Source organism: Papaver somniferum, chromosome 5 (assembly GCF_003573695.1).
Source record: "Papaver somniferum cultivar HN1 chromosome 5, ASM357369v1, whole genome shotgun sequence".
In the NCBI taxonomy this organism is placed as follows: Eukaryota; Viridiplantae; Streptophyta; class Magnoliopsida; order Ranunculales; family Papaveraceae; genus Papaver; species Papaver somniferum.
The window spans coordinates 24,931,407-24,949,354 of record NC_039362.1 but is presented as its reverse complement, the minus strand read 5'-3'; the positions used below and the strand labels follow the sequence as shown (position 1 = coordinate 24,949,354).

General features: G+C 37.4%; 1 protein-coding gene across 5 annotated transcripts; it reads left to right on the top strand.

Moving 5' to 3' along the window:
* The first annotated feature begins 7,066 nt into the window (after positions 1-7,066).
* On the top strand, positions 7,067-13,971 carry LOC113281195 (peroxidase 43-like). 5 transcript variants are annotated; one of them, XM_026529868.1, is made up of 8 exons: positions 7,067-7,170; positions 8,141-8,387; positions 8,495-8,862; positions 9,903-10,921; positions 11,117-11,289; positions 12,532-12,710; positions 12,807-12,969; positions 13,368-13,971. In XM_026529868.1, exons 5-8 carry the CDS (start codon positions 11,232-11,234, stop codon positions 13,784-13,786), a joined length of 819 nt encoding a protein of 272 aa, XP_026385653.1. In that variant the 5' UTR covers positions 7,067-7,170; positions 8,141-8,387; positions 8,495-8,862; positions 9,903-10,921; positions 11,117-11,231; the 3' UTR covers positions 13,787-13,971. The 5 variants fall into 5 exon arrangements, with proteins under 5 accessions (XP_026385653.1, XP_026385652.1, XP_026385654.1 ...); XM_026529867.1 differs by having other exon boundaries at positions 8,141-8,396; XM_026529869.1 differs by lacking the exons at positions 7,067-7,170; positions 8,141-8,387; positions 8,495-8,862 and adding an exon at positions 9,650-9,661.
* The last annotated feature ends 3,977 nt before the right edge of the window (positions 13,972-17,948 follow it).

The following is a 17,948-nucleotide window of genomic DNA, read 5'->3' as shown; positions in this document are numbered from 1 at the left end:
TTGCTCATATGGTTAACCTTTTTGGTTACTATGTTGAAACAACATACACGTACACGTTTGGGCACGGTTTTCACAAACCCAGTAAACGTCTACCCAAGTGTGTGTGACAAGCTAAGTTTTCGATCTAACGGTTGAGAAATATTAGCTTGAATATAAATCAGGTTTTCATCTAACGGTGAATATGGATTGCTTTGTAACTAAGGAAAAACCCTGATTTGAAGGCTATATAAAGGAGACATCTAGCATTGTGCAAAAATAATCCCCACACGTTTGTGTGATACTAGTGCGCTCTCTAGAGTCGATTCTCCTTTAACCTTTGGTTTTCTTCTCTTAAACCAGCTTAACGACTTAAAGAATTCATTGGGATTGTGAAGCCAGACCGATAATACTTTTATCGTAGTTATGTGATCTGATGTTGCATCTTCTATCGTACGAGTACAATCTATTGGTTGGCTTGAGATCGTGAGAGTTATCCGATAGGAAAGATAAAGAAGTCGCAAACATCTTCGGCTCACTGTTTGTGATTCCTCGACAAACCGCTTGTGTAGTCAAGAAGGATTGTTGGGAGTTGATTGATTAATCTAGGTTGTTCTTCGGGAATATAATACCCGATTATCAATTGGTTCCTGTTCACCTTGATTTTATATCTTAAGAAGGAACAAAAACCTAGGGTTTTTCTGTGGGAGACAAATTTATCCTTTGATAGACTTTTCTGTGTGAGACAGATTTGTTTATTATCAAGTCTGCGATTTTGGGTTGCAGCAACTCTTAGTTGTGGGTGAGATCAGTTAAGGGAATCAAGTGCGCAGTATCCTGCTGGGATCAGAGGCGTATGAGTACAACTGTACCTTGAATTAGTGGGAGACTGATTGGGGTTCAAATATAGTCCAGTCCGAAGTTAGCTTGTAGTAGGCTAGTGTCTGTAGCGGCTTAATACAGTGTGTATTCAATCTGGACTAGGTCCCGGGGTTTTTATGCATTTGCGGTTTCCTCGTTAACAGAACTTCTGGTGTTTGTGTTATTTCTTTTCCAAATTATATTTTATATAATTGAAATAATACAGGTTGTGCATTAATATCATCAATTGGAAATCCAACCTTTGGTTATTGATTGATATTGATTGATCCTTGGATATTGGTCTTTGGTACCGTTCAAGTTATTCCTTGTATTTGATAAAGACTCGCTATTGTTTTTAGCTTGAGTAAAAATCAAATCAAGAGAGAGATATTAACTCCTTGAGATACTTTAATCTAGATTGAGTCTGATTGTCTAGTTGATTCTCTAGCAAAGTATTTCGGAGTCAGTCCATACATATTGCTAAGCGAAATATTGGGTGGTGTTGTTAGACCCCCGCTTTTTCAATTGGTATCAGAGCAGGCAAACACGTTTAAGATCTCATCAGTTGTGTTTGTAGCGATCTGACTCTATGGACAAGAATACTATCTCTGATAAACGCGTCACCAGTAATAAAGATTATCTCTCGTCTAAATCTATTAAAGAGAAAAGTTCAATCTCGAATATAGAGAAACCTTGTGGTTTGACGAGCCAGACAAACAATGACATGAATGTTCATGATTACCCTTCGAAAGAGACCTTCTCTGCTAATGAATGGGATACAGCTGAAGAGAGTAAATTGATTCTAAATCTTGTTAGAATTCAAGCAGTTAGAATGAATCAGTTAAAACACCATGTCAATGCTCTTCTTGGTATTGTAAGAGATTGCAAAGTCCATGGCAACACTGAAGATCAGTCTTCATGCTTGACTTTTGAGGCCAGCCTCGAAAAGGATGCCTTGGATATTGAACGCCGCTTGAGTAAACTCTCCATTCAAGGATGTTCAAAGCAATCAAATGTACCAAGAACTTCTGATGCTTTACATTCAGAAGTAAATACATATGTTCCTAATGTTTCTTCTAATCATGAACTTGGGACATTCTGTAAAAGAGACAACTGTTATGACGGTAATATTAAGACTACATCCTCCAATCATTCCTATGATCAAAAGGTATGTCTTGTTTGTGAGACTAAGTGTTCTGTTAGACAGAAGAGAAACTCCAAGTTGAATAAAGACTCCTTAGTTCAACTTCAACACATCCTAGATTTGATTCTCAAAAGTGTGATTGACATCCGTATGATTGAGCCAATTGGTTTTCGTACCTATCCTGTGTATGCAACCAGGAAAGTCCGTACAGTGAGTTCCTCCAATGTTCAAGGGAAGAATAGACGTCTTAATAAACATCGTCCTAAGGAAGTTCAACGCTTTGTCTCTAAATGCAACATTGTTCCTATTGAGAAGATCATCCCAGAAGAAAGGAAAATTGATAAGATAAGAAAGGATATTAAAGAGATAATTGTAAGATACATAGAGCTTGTCAACAGATTATCTTCTTCCTCATGTCAAGGCACTTCTGGTAAGAACTCTAACTATGTCTCTTACTTTGACGACAGTAATTTTATGATAACTTCTCATATCAAACATGATCCCTCTCTAAGACTAAGAGGAAAGACAAACTTAACCAAATACATAAACCTCGTAATGAGCCCGTGGCTCGTACTTGTGCTAGTTAATCACAAGGTTCGAGAACTTACTCATATAAAATCCTCTTGAGTAAGTTGTGTTAAAAACAAGTATACTTGTTCTTGCATCCGTTAAGTTAAGCTATTTTCTTATCGTCCATATCTAAACTTGTGTTGACAGATCCGCTAAGATCAAGTAGTGGTTAAGTCAAAAGAAAATGTTGCATACTGTCTTAATATTTTTTTAGGACCTGTTTTTTAATTATTTGAAGGACTTTTTTTCTTGGGTATTTGTTGTACTCGAACGGATTCCATTCTGGCCCGAGTCAGCAGTTTATTTGAAACCCTAAGTTGTTGTCCCCAAGAATAAAATATCCAACCTCTTAGGGTTACAAGTCTGGTGGTTTTTGGATTTTCAAAGAATGTCTTCCTCCTCTTCTTGCTATGGTGGTTTCGGAAAAGGATTTCTTGATGAAAGTGTTGAGGTTGATTCCAGGAGGAAGAGAACACTTGTAGATAAAGATCATCCCAATGCTCCATGCATCTTTGCTTATTCTCATGAAGATGTTGAGAAGGATGATATGATCTCTGTTGAAGCCGTTCATGACTTTCGTAAGTACTTTGGGGAAGCAAAACAACAGCTTGTTGATACTTTAAAAGGTCTTGATAAGGTGAAAACTGGGTTGGAAAAGGTTGTGTCTGACCTTGGTCTCATAAAATCTCAAATCAATGATCTTCGTAAAGAGAATCATCTCTCTGATGAAGCAAAGAAGGATGGCGTTCACAAGCCCGAAGACTCCATGTCTTGTGAGGATCCCGTACTGCCCATATCCCTATTCACTGTCAGGAAAACGATGGAGTCTGATTCTCTCTAGCTTGTCTTTTTGTTGCCTAGTATGTCTTCTTTTTGGATTAAGTTGGAAGATAACTAGAGCTTTAATAGCGAAGATTGTGACTACACATAGCTATTTTGTTTTCATCTTCTTATTTTATTTTTTAGGTTTATTTGTTTTAAATTCTAAAAATATTTGGAGGATGATATGATTGCAGTATTAATCTGTTTTGAAGTATTGCAATATTTTTATGGGATATGTATTGTTTGCGTCCGTGAACTTGAAGGTCCCATATTGTGTCAAAAGTAAAGTCGTTCATAAATTGATATTCGTATTGATGAAAGGACAAATGGACTTTTGACAATCACAAAAGTTGTGCCTATGCAGTCATTTATTTGATGGAAAATAGGATGAAATCTTTTGTTTGACAAGGATAAAGTTTATTATGTCGTTATGCAAATAGTGATGGAAAATAGAATAGATCCTTGTATGTTATCCATGGTACTGATCTTCATTGATCCATTTTGTTATGTTTTACCGTGAAGGCTCCATTGTGTATCTTATGTTGAGCACCTTACAACTATGTCGATTAATATTGACCTTGTTGGTTGTTCCATGAGATGTTATATGTTGAGCATTCTTGAACTAACGTGTTGTCGTTTTATTCGTAATAATACTCTATTAATTTTGTATTGTGTGTTTAATAGTATCATTCCGATGCGATTCGTATACTCAAACCCACAGCCACACCCACTTTGATGAAGAAATGGCCTTTAGACGACGAATGTGTAAGGTTCAAGACACTCATAGACAACTCGGGGTTATCTACTGCTGCCGAAAATTCAATGTTGGAACATGATCGGGTAGCAATATCGGCTTTTGCGGAGAGAATGTATCCCGAGACGGACACCTTTCATATGCCGTTTAGGGATATGACGATTACTCCGGATGATGCGAAGCAGATTCTTAATCTCAATGACCATGGTGTAGCTGTCAAGTATGAGTACACAAAGCAGTTAAGTTGGTAAAAACTTTATGAACTCTGTCAGAAGTGTCTTGGTTGGGATAAAGCGACAGCGGACATTGAGTTCAACAGGTGCTTTAGCTACAAAACTAGGCAGTTCAACATGTCTCAGTTGGTGAAGATGTTCAAAGGCACAAAGGAGAAAGAAGAGAAAGGACCGTTAAGTGATGCCGAAGTGGAGCATGCGGCCACCGCCTATATGTTGTGTGTATTGGGATGTGTTATATTCCCAATACCAGTGACAACCGAGTAGACGCCAACCTTCTACAACTATTGGATCCTCTCCATAAGGTCGCGGACTACTCTTGGGGCACGACACGCCTTGCATTCTTGATGACAGAGTTGAGAAAGGCGTCGAGGCTTAAGACTAGCCAAATTGGGGATCGTGAGTCTATTTCAGGTAATTGCTACTCAACACTATTAATCAACCGATCAGTGTGTTTTTTTTTCATCTAATGTAAGAATCAATTTCTAATACCTGGTTCAACATCTATGTAGACATGGATCTATGACCACTACCCTGGTCTGAAATTGGCAGCAGAGAACCCCGAGTGGGAGAAAGGTACACCAGGAGGAACAAAGTACAAGCTCCATGACAACCGTTCAAGGACAAAGGAGCAGCAGTTGGTTAGCCTGAGGGAGAAACTAGACGCGATGAAGGCCTCGGATGTATGTTTTGATCCATACAAGGAAGACCAGGCTAGTGGACATATAACGGGTCGTTCCGAGTTGTCCCATTATTTTGGACCATTGTGCCACCCCACAGGTTATGTGATGTACCATGGCTCCAGGGTGATGCGACAACATGGTGCTTGCCAAACAGTACCATGGCATCACATGAATGACAAGTTCAAGTTGGACGTGAAGCATAGCGAGTCTAACCAGGACAACATCAAGGTAGTTTACTCTGGTACACCATCTGTTGTTGATCACCGGGATAAGAAGGAGTACCACATGGTGAACACTAGGAGAGCTGTCAACTGAGGTGATGAAAATGCTCCAGGCTATATGGAGTGGTACCGAGAGCATTCACATCTTCGCGTAATCCGTGAGCTTAAAGAAAAGACGATCTCGGCGGCTTCCATTTACACATGTATCGTCAAAGAAAAAACCCCAGGTTATGAAAAACTGGTGCATATGGTTATGACTTTTCCCTCTAATATTACGATTCAATTTATTAGGTGAACTCCATTTGATTTTTTGTCAACTAAAAAAACAGGTGAATAGGTTCAAGGTTTTGTCCAAATGGTGCGCTGATTGCATAACGGTTGGACAACCTGTGCCAATTGAGAAGATAAAAAAGCACAGGAAGATGATTGATAATATTGATAATGAAGAGTATGCAGCTGATTTTGGGGAGAAAGTGACGAAGAAAGCGCCCAAGAAAAAAGTTTCAAAGGCGAATAAAAGATCTCATGCTTCTTAAAGCTCTCATGCTGAAGGAAATATTGAGGGAGATGAAGGTGATGTTGGTGATAATGCGGGTCGTCTGGGTCATGTTAAGCGTTCTAAAACTTTAGCTGACAATACTAAGAAGAAAACTAGGAATTAGGTGATAATGAGTTGTTCGATGCTATGGATTATGTTGTTTTAACAGTTTCTTTCGGATTATGGTGTGTTTAAATACTTGTTTTGGATTATATGTTCTTAAGTTTATGAGTTATGAATGTATTTTGAGTTATGTTTATTACTTGATTGTCTGAAAGTGCATAATTTTTCACCAGAATCGGAGCATATATATCAACCTTACCTATTGATTCTGGTAAATTTTCAAAAAATTGTGAGATATGTGCAGAATCGGTAGTAATGTTATCTACCTTAACTACCGATTCTGGTGACTTTTCAAAAAAAAGTCAGACATGCACATAATCGGGGGTATAAATATTAACCATTTCTACCGATTATAGTGGCTTCATTTTTATTGTTCTTTTGAACCTAAATAGCCTTATAATCGGACACAACATTATATCATTGTCTACCGATTAACGTGGGGTTTAACATCGGTAGACTAGGTGAAATTCATAATCTACTGATTATGGTAGTTCCCAAATTCGAAAAAATTGAGATTTTTTCAAAAATGAATTTTGGGGCAACTCCATAATCGGTAGCTGTGGTGAACTTCATAATCTACTGATTATGATAGTTCCCAAATTCGAAAAACTTGGGATTTTTTTCAAATATCAATTTTGGGGCAACTTCATAATCGGGAGACATGGTAAATAAATACTACCTCCGTCCCATTATTAAGTGACCTACATTATAACTAAATTTTAGTTATAAAGTAGGTCACTTAATAGTGGGACGGAGGGAGTACCTTCCGATTGTAGGTTTTTTTCAAAATAACAAAACTTTCAAACTACATATGCGCACAATAACCTCCGATTATACTAACATCTACCGATTACGTAAATAATCTTCCGATTGTAATTTTATCTACCGATTATGGAGGATAAAATTGCCATTTCAAAAAATCCCCAATAAAAGGTAACTTAAATTTACGTTTGGGTGATCTTTTTTGTCTTTTTGTGACGCCCAAAATTGTTTCGAGGCAGCCCTAATGACGCGAGGCTTAAATTACCGAAATTTTGTAGCCGTTGTAGGAAAAAGCTCCATCCGAATGATACAGGCCGCACCCTCTTTGACTTTTTGAACTCAAAGTCAAACACCTTATAACAGTGATTCAGTGAATGATCTTTTCCTGGAGCCTTCTTCCTCCTCTCAGTTAAGAGCACCCCATCTTCCTCAAAAAAAAAGCTTTTTCACTTTAATTTTAATCTGTAAATCTCGGCATCAAAGGTTCGCTGTTCCTCTTTCACTCTCACTACTATCACCTATCGTTTTTGTGATTCCGTTTATTTAGGCTTTTAGATCCATTTTGAATAATGGGTTCTTGTTAGATTTTACTCTTCTGTATTCTGTTGTATGGTTTTACTGATTTTGATTTTTGTATGCATGTGTATGGATTTAGGGTTTTTCTTAGATTTTAGTGTTGTTGTGAACTTTCGAAAAACCGGAGTTCATTCTGATAACCAATGAAGTGAATCCAATTTTAGGGGTTTATTAGGTTTTTGTTGGTATTGATTTAGCGATGCAATGATGATTTTCAATCCAATCCCAGCTCATTATGAAATCTTACTTTGTGGAAGGTCAGGGAAAAGAATACCCAATTCCATTTATTATCTGAGCATCAAAAAATAAATTCATTTTTTATTATTTGTTTAGGGTGTTTGTAGTTCAAAGGATTCACTTGTATGGCTTCTTTGAGTTCTTAATGATGATTAACGATTGTCGTAATTCTATGATTCTTTTTGGTTTTAGTGGATTGAATCTTTTTGTTAATCCTAGTACTATCTTATGGGATGCATTTTGTTTGATTCACTGCTTACCCTAGGATTTGATTGGATATCTTTATCATTTTTTTTTTGAGGAAAGTCACTTCCTTAATGAGAATTGATATGTTAATCGTTATTGTTCTTTTCAAGTTGCCATGATAAGTAAATGTTGACTAGACCCGTGATATCGATAAAATAAGGTGGATGTAGTTGTGTATTAAGCAATGTATATTCGGGAACATCATGCTTAATTGATGTTGGACTAGATATATCAGCAGATTACAACTCATGTTTTTCACTGTTTTATAGCATCAATTTCGTTCAAGAGGGGAAATGTTTCTATAACAGAATGTAGGCTAGATTTATTTCTATATTACTCCGTCGTTGTGTTATAATCCTAACTATAATCTATTTTTTACACATTTGGGAATTAGGGGCAAACTCAATCAATGGCGATGGCTTTTCTAAAGAAGACTAGTAATCTTCTTCTTCATCATCACCCAGTTGGTTCACTTGTTGCTGCTAGGAAGATTGAAATTCCATCTTCAATCCGTTTCCTCAACGATCGCAGCAACACTCGGTTCCCTAATTTCGTTGAAGAAAATGATGTTATCGATAGATCATCATCTTCACTTTCTGATTCCCTCTCTCGTTTCCGGCGTGATTCCTCTCCTAATCTAGGTATATCAGGTACAGTTGGTAGTAAGCAAGTACTCTCACCATACTCATTTTCTGTTATCAGTTTCCGATTTAATGATTTTTTGGGTTTCTCTCATTTGAACTTGCAGATGTTTTGAGTCAATCTTCGTCGCCATCCAGAGGTCCTAGGATGGATAATAATTTTCAATTTACAAACCCACCTAGAGGACGAACTGGGTTTACTGGATTAAGAAGATTTGATGCAACAGAAAATGACGAAGGTGGAAATGTCAAGGCGAATACAGTCGTAGTAAGAGTCAAAGGATTTACTAATTTCAGGAAAAAGAAAGAAGCTGTCTTGCGATTGAGAGAAGCATTAGGACCCAAATATCAAATTATAAATGTACAGGATGTCACCAACCTTCCACATAATGGATGCCGACTCCCCAAGAAACGTCGAAAGTAGAACAAGAGAATGATGTTCAGGTTAATGAAGATTGGCTCATCTCTCGAGAAGGTTAGTCATCAACTTTCGTGTGAACATATATCATGAGACTTATGCATTGCAATCTAAAGTTCATGAGTATGCTGTTAAGGTATACTACTATAGTTTATACTACCTCTTGCTAGTGGGTTAATTGATACTAACTGTTTTATTCTTGTTGCTAGCGGGTTAGTTAATACTGAGACCTGACTGTCAGCTGTTTATGGTCTCACTGTTATAAACCATTGATTTATGGAACTATTCTGTGTTCTCTAGTCTGCTTGTTAGAGAAGATCCTATTTAGATATCAATTATATGAATTATGTATGCTTGGTTGTTTGCAGTATGTTTTTCATGGGATTGACCGAGTCCTGTTTGTAAGATACTCATAGGCTCCTGTCTCTATAACCCGTTAATACAGAACACGTTTTTGATACATTCTTTATGTGCTCAAAAGAGAAGATTCTTAGAGTAAAATATCCAAGGGCATCTTCTCCTGTATATAATCGGATAAGTCATGGAAGACTCAGATCGAGTGTATGGATTAGGAGTCCTAGCCATATCACTAGTAGTGTCCTTGAGTTGAAACTATCGGAACACGATGGTGGTGTCAGTATGTTCATCCAGCTATTTAAGGAACAAAACGTGAAGTGGTGAGGAGATGGCTAAGCACACAAGTAGCAAGAACGCTCTTGTTAGGTACTTACAAGAGCAATAGCTAAAACTTTTCATAACCTCGGTGTGCCCTTGGCTTATTAAGTAAGCTGAGTTGCTTTAGGTTCACCTTTACGAGATCTTTTTATTTTGCAGTCAACAATTCATTTCTAGACAGGTTAGTTTCACCTTTTTTGTTTTCGTCATTCAGCAGCAACACTACCAGAATCATTCTGGTGACCAGTAAAATACACTGGATGACTTCTAGGAAAATAAATCCTTCTTAGGTGTGAGACCTCTGAATTGGCGTTTAATAGTGTGTCGAGGTTGATTAGGGTCTTTCTTCTTAAACAAAAACTCGCCAGTGATATTGCAATCCTTGTTATTTTTTCTTATGTTGTTGACTGGTAACTCTGCAGTTCGGTTACATCGTGCTTACTACATCTGCTAGTATCATGGACCACGAAGAGGCAAGGAGGAAGAACGTTGGTGGTAAGGTACTTGGTTTCTTTTATTAAGCGAAGAAGTTTTATCAGAGGATGGGATTCGGAATTTTGATGGTGGGGTTATAGTTGAGAGCTTTCTTGTTTCTCGTAACTTTTGGATTACTTTCTTCTATTCAATATGTTTTGGTTTTGTTTCATTTCAAGTCGACTGGGAGTGTTGTTAGACGCCAATTGTAGAAGGAGAAATATGAATGTTTTGGAATGTTTCTTTTCAAAGTTAATAACTATTTAGATCAAGTGTGGTTAGTTTGTCTGATCCATGGTTTCTTAGTATCTTTTAGCTTCAGAAAATTATAGATTTATAATCAACTATGTGAAGATAGGGCACTCATATTATCAGTTCTTGGTCATCCCCTAAACCCAAAGCAGGTGTTGGTTTCTAAGTGGCGTCGTTCTTTAACAGTTGGGGTAGTTCTGTTGCCCCAGTGTTGAATCATTTTACTGAATCACTGAGACAAGTGAAAAGTCATGAACTAGGATCTATTGGCTGTGTTATGTAGAAATGATGCAATTTCAGTGGATGATCTTGTTTTGAACATGACTTGGTGTCCAATGGGAGGAAAAGTAAACAAATCATTGCTGGATACCTCCCTCAATTGCTAGTGGGTAGTGTTTGCTGACTACTCCATTAAGAACTTTCTAAAGGAAAGTGAGGATGGTAGAGAAGTAGTAAAAAAAGAAAAAGAGAATTGAACAATAACAAGTTGCAGAAAACAGAAATGAGAGCTCCTGAATTCATAAAAATTCATGTCCTAGAGATGCTACTTCTTTGGAACAATTTGGCATCCATGCTTGGGACTTGTTAGCACGGGCAGCAGCTGCATGGACAGGGGTTGGCAAGACTATACAGACTGTTGGATTTCTCACTCATTTGTAAGGGAAGCGATAGCTCTTCTTTCTACTCAATCGAATTGGGGAAATGAAATATCCAGGTGACTTTGAAGCATCTTTTTGTCTTATTTTAATTAATTTTCGATGATCTTTCAATTTATATAGTTTGCTCTGTAGGTTTACTCCTTCAGTAAATATTATTGTCTATTGCAGCCAAAATGATGAAGATAAACACCTTTTTTCTTACTTTAATTTGTTTTCTGATGACTGATTTATTAATATAACCTGCTCGGTAGGCGTACTCCAATAAATGCCGTTGTCTATTATGGCGACGATGATGAAGATAAGAACATGCCCGTAACATTTAGTCCTGGATGTCCCATGTAATCACTTTGTACGAGGTTGCACTGAATGATTGCCAAAAGTGTTTCGAGTCATTACAAGTGGATATATGTGGTTGCGGATGAGGTTAGTAGTCGAATAAATTAAATCAACGCATTACTATTTTATTTGTATTTTCTTTGATGGATCGTTGTTACTTTCACACGCCAGCACAATCAACCTTCTTTAGTTCCCCAAAGCGTAAACCATGTCACAATATTTCTTCGTAGAAGGAAAATGGTGGCAAAATGCTTATAGAAAACTACTGAAAAATCGATGGAAAATGATAATTTTTTACCGACTGGAATGCCTTTGCAGATCAACTTGGCTGAGCTAATATTTCAGGCTGCTTGATTATTAATTGAAATCTGTGTGCACATATAACTTTTTTGATGAATTATCACTCCCTGAACCTCTATGATTGATTTGTGTGGTTTTTGTTCATGCGAAAAGAAACCTATCACTTTCAGAACTTCTAAGATTTATGTGGTTTCTGGCACATAGATTAGGAACCTCTAAACAAACAAAGCTAGTAGTAACCTAATAATAGAATTATTCATACACTTGTACATTCTAGTTTAGGATGGCAGAATTATTCTTCTTTACTCAGACATATAGCTTTTCTTATCGAAAACGAAAAAGAGGTATATAGTATGATATTTATGAGAAAAGTAGGAAAACAAATACTTGTCACCTAATTTTCCACAGGAAACAGATTGTAATAAATATTATTGGTAAAAGAGTATATCAGGATAGACATGACTGATAAAAGAGACAGAAATATTGCAACAAATAAGTAAAAAGACATGCATAAAAATTGACACATTTCTGATCCAACACATTTATGACACCTATTACAATCTCCACTACTTCCCCACCTTTACTCTTTTTATCATCTTCTTCTCCACTCTTATCATATTAATCATCTTTTACAGTTTAAATTTTTGTAGCTGAATACATATACAAGAAAACAAAGCTTCTAAGTTACTTCACCATCATCTATCGTTCGATATAATGGCTCTGATTTCAGTTATTGTGATCACACTGATTAGTACTTCTTTCTTAGGCTTTTCATATGGGCAACTTAGGGTTGGTTTTTATTCATCTGTATGTCCAAAAGCTGAAGAAATTGTAAGCTCTGTTGTTCGTGAAGCTTTTCTTGTTGACAACAATATGGCTGCTATCTTGCTTAGACTACATTTCCATGATTGTTTTGTTAATGTAATTTAATCTCTCTCTCTCTCTCTCTCTCTCTCTCCATACTTTTTTTTTTGTTTTTTAATTTCTCCTTATCTCTGCTAATCACCAATTCTTGTTCTAAAATATTAAGGATGTGATGGGTCGATTTTAATTGAGGGCCAAAACGCAGAGAGACATGCATTTGGACATCAAGGTGTTAATGGTTTTGATGTTATAGAGAGAGCTAAATCGCAGTTAGAAAGAGTATGTCCTGGTGTTGTTTCCTGTGCTGATATTGTAGCCATGGCAGCTCGAGATTCTATCTCACTGGTACCCATTGTACTAATCTTTGATCGGCTTGTTTATTTTTAAAATATTTATACCATGTTCGTAATTGATACATGTGTATATCATATATGTTTGCAGAGCAATGGACCACGTTATCAGGTTCAAACGGGTCGAAGAGACGGCCGAGTTTCGAATGTTTCATCAGCCTCTATTATGCCAGAAGTGAATGAATCCATTCAACAATTGAAATCTAAGTTTCTTCAAAAGGGACTTTCAGAAAAGGATCTTGTTCTTCTCAGCGGTATTATATAATTACTTTATACTATATATCTTTCTTACACTTTCTTATTATGTATAATACATGATACAAATGCTTATTGTGATCAGTTTCAACTAGTAGAAGGCATGAGTCTTTCGCATGAATATTTGATGTGACATTCTTAAGGTTTTGGTTGGAAGAGGAAATATGCATGTTTGATTACAACATGAACATGTTTAATTTTTTTTTTTTTTGATCGGAACATGAACATGTTTAATCCCTTGAAGTTTTTAACTATTGTGAGTCATTTAAAGTCTAGAGACCTTATAATTTATTCAATAATTTCTAGGGATGTTATTTACATGGGAGCGAGGATAAATACCCCAAAAGTTAATTAGTATTAGAATTCTGACTCCCAGTGATTTTCAAACTGAATTCAGCTGCGCACACGATTGGAACTACAGCCTGCTTCTTCATGACGGATCGACTCTACAACTTCCCAACAACAGGGTCCGATCCTTCAATAAATCCGCGCTTCCTTCCTGAGCTAAAATCTAGGTGCCCACAGAAAGGAGATGTAAATGCTAGATTACCCATGGACCATGGAAGTCCATTGAGATTTGACTCCCAAATCTTGCGGAACATTCGAGATGGATTCGCAGTGTTACAGTCTGATGCAAAACTTTATGACGATAAAGTAACCAGGGGAATAATCGATTCTTATTTTGGAATTTTAAGTTCGGTTGTTGGTCCATCTTTTGAAGCGGATTTTGTTGATTCAATTGTGAAAATGGGCAGATTAGGGGTAAATACTGGTTCTCAGGGAGAGATAAGGCGGGTTTGCAGGGTTTTTAATTGATATTCTGTCATGTCATAACATTTAAGTATTCTTGGCCATGCAAAATCGTAAAGTGGTTTAATTTACACTAAGTCATCTTCTCCAAGTTAATATGGCTTGTGGTAGCTACTTACTCGTTATGGTTCTCATCATGGATTTTTCTTCGAACATATAGCTTCTATATAGCTTCTTATTTGTTGGGTTTATTCGTAGTGCCTCTGCTTCCTCTCTAACAGAGTTTCTTAGTTAAGCAACTCCATTCGTATTCTGGACGGTTATACTGTCATACTACTTGTTGAAACAATATAAACATGTCGCCAACTGAATCTGCTTACTTTATTGTAACTGAGAGGAGTGGAAGACGGCAACTGAGCATGTTGTGCCAGAAGTGATTAGTCTAAATCAAGCTATGCTGGTTGGCAGTGTACTCTATATGGGCCTATTTCGAGGCATACTCAAATCTCAGTGGGCATATTGAATAGAGCCAAAATAGTTTTTTTTTTCTTTTTTTCGCCGTAAAACAGCTACAGAATAGAGCATAACAGAACTAAAGCCTAACAAAACGGGGTAGGCTCTCTCCATGAGATCCGCATTTAGAAGATTACATATATCTGAAGGTGGTGTAGTTGCCTACACTCCAGGATAAATATCCAGAACAAATATGATATTTCTACTATATCATACCTCGATTCTCGAATATATATCATGCTCCTAGAGACATTGACTGCTAGTATAGAATCATCAATTGATTTAGTCTAGTCACAATATTTATCAATTGAATTCCTAAAAAATAATTTATTTTTATCATAATATCTCTTACTCAGTTTCATGGCTTTTCTCAGCTGAATTCAATGGATTAGTAATAGATATTCACTTTTTGGGCATTTGGGCCACCACCGAGTAAGCCCTGAAAAATAGTGCGAGTATACTTATCAATAATGCACAAACGAGCACCCAAAAATATGGACGAACGAGGAAGTCTAGAGACCTGTGCAAATAGGAAAGGAAAAAAAAAAGAAAAAAAAGAGGGAAGAGCGTCACCGAACCGGGCCCACAGGCCGGCCGGCCATGCCACGGCTGTGGCCGGTCCTACGCCTCTCCAGTTCCTTATTTTATTATTATTTATTCTCTCATCTCATGAAACTCCCTCGTTTGAGCAAATTTCTCCAATATTAAATCTCCAAAAATTCAAATGGTCCCACGACAGCTGGGGCTTCTCCAATATTGTTCGATACTTCTTCACACACATTGGACAACTCTCTATCTTCAAGATCCACAGTTCTCCGAAATTAGGGTTTCGAATTTATGATAATTCGACAAACTTTTATATTGATCCAGCAATCAATATTTTAATTTATATTTAATGTTCGGTCCTGCTACCAACATCTTTGCTCGACTGAGCAACATGGTTCGAACAGACGACCATCCAATATTTACATCAAATACTCTGATTCCTACTTTGTCATTCGACCATTCATGACATGTTAGGTCAGGAATGAGAATCCTGCATAATTCAACAATATCTCTGATTTCCTGTCGAATACTCGACATATCAGAACAAGTCTATGATCGAGCAATCTCATTGAACGCTCGTCGATCCAAATTATCAAAACATCATTACTACCTCAACTGGTAAAATGATGTATCACAATTCATCAAGACTCAACGCCTGTGCATTACTCTATCTCAACAGACATCTCACACTTAACCATGAGTCTCAGAGCATACATTCGTTCATTATGCTCGAATCATCAAGGCTAAGACTCATGTCTAGTCAAGTCAACAATTGACCAATTAAATACACATTTTCTTTGCAGACTCTACATTCATGAGACGTCAATCATGTCACATGGGGGGATATTCACTAGGGTTTTGGTCTGCCGGCCTACGACACGTGTGTACACCAACGATGAGAATGTAAGTAAGTCGTGCAAGCAGTTGAAGGAGTTAGAAAACTAGTGGATGGAAAATAAACCAAGTCTCCCAAACGATGAGAAACTGGTTCAAATGATTTCCATTTTCCCACTCTTTTACTCCAGCAACCGTCACACTTACTAGAGATCAATGTGTCTACTATTCTTGCAATACAAATAAGTTTCTGAAATCCACGATTGAAAAAGAAAAATTATCATCTGAACAAGAACTCTCAACAGAGCAGAATTCAATTAATCGGAACTCATCTTATTCGAACTCAACAATTCACAAATTTGCAGAAGTCTACAACACATCCACAATCCTTCGATCATCACTAATCTCACACACTTCTCAGCTTCCCTCCTACATATCAACCCTCATCCCTCTTTGTGACCGAATTGACTCTAGAAAATCCATTGTCTTGGTTTAGGCCGGAGTCCTACAGATTGATCTCTCGAACTCAAAACACTCATGTGTAGTGCATCTGTTTGCAAAAGGTTTAGACAATTTTCTCGTTCTAAGAATCGTTCGTCTCTCCACTTTTCCTCAAAAACCAGTAAATCGTTTTCGCCCATCAACATTCGCAAGAGTGAAAAATTAGTAATTTTGTGTCGACGTACAAAATTCACCTAAATTGATTAATTTTGTGTCAATACACAAATTCAATTTTTTGACCTAATTTTGTGTCAACTCACAAAATTGGATTTTTTGCCCTAAAAATGGAGCATACACGATATCTTTATTCTCATTGGTCAAAACCAAACCTAAGCAAGCTAGGAATTAACCAATCACAGGGCCAGTAGGAGTAAAATCCAAACAAAAGTTGGAAAAAATAAATAAAGAGAAAACCGTGACTGATTAGGTCAGTCACGGAGGAGCACGACTGCGCCACTGGCCGGTCATTTTCCCTAGCTCGCGCCTCCCATGGCCGACCGTCCTTATTGGCCAATCACATCGCTTCGAGCCCACAAGCTCCGCTTTAAATTTTTAGCCAAAAAAGGATGGTCGATTGCTTAATTTCTTAAGAAATAAATCTTGGCTGCCCAAGTCAGTCGCAGAATGATCACGACCATCCAACTTGGCCGGCTGAATTAACTTAGCATAATCCCTTACATGCTCGGTAAACAAGGTGTCGTCGTGACTACCAGTCACCCACCTATTTCATCAACCAATCACATTGCTCCTATCTTATATGCTCCGCTCTAAATCATCGACTAAAGTAGGCTAGTCGAGCTACCAATTTATATTTTAATTTAAATCTTGGTCGTCCAAGTCAGTCGCAGAATGATCACGACCAAACAACTTTGTTGGTCGATCTACCATGGAGCTACCTATGGCCCTTTTACTATTTCAACCAAATCAGAGCACTCCTAGCCTACATGCTCCGCTCTAAATCGTCGACCAAAGTAGGCTAGTCGATCTTCCTATAAGAGTCTTAATTAGGTCAATGACCACCAATAACTGCAGTAATTCATCTCAGCCGTCCAACTTGGCTAGCTGGTTTTCCAGACCTAGATCCAATCTTAGGTGACCAATGAGATACCGTGATTGTCACCTTCCATCCTTCTTCTTAACGGACTAATCACGTCGTTTGTAGCTTACGCGTGCAGTCACCTATGGCCGGCCAAAGAAGGGTGGTCATGCCACTTTTTTAAACTATGAAATCTGCGACTAATCAGGCAGGATGTATACAACAATGCTTTACATGCCTCAAATATTTTGAGTTGCTTGCTTGAAAACGAAGTTTCACATTCATCCCTTACAAACAATATTTTTAGGGTATCAATTATATAATTTAATTATTTAACCTAAAGCACCATGTACTATTTTTGAGTACTACTCAGGGAAAGTCCCATTCTTACGACTTGTCTTGTCATTTATGACTGCCTGTTTCCTAGCTTGTGCGTGACTGGTCGAAATATTTCAGTACATGTAGGTTTTACACGCAAGACCCTCAATACATGTTAGTTGAAGGAATAGTCACGTATTCATTCTTCCACTCTTCATGAATACTTCTCACATATCATGATGGTAGGCCCACTCAGCAACTACCACACTTCAGATTACTAGTCATGGTACGACCTGCTTTGTGTCATATGGACTTTACCACACAAGTAGGCCTAGTTTTGCAAGTAATATAGTTATGCAAGTGACGACTAGGTATTATTTTCTAAAAAAATACTCGTGACATCAAACTGTAGATGGTGGATTTTCGACAAAGGCTAAAATCGTAAACCCGTAATTATACGAACTTCTGATCCAGCAATCA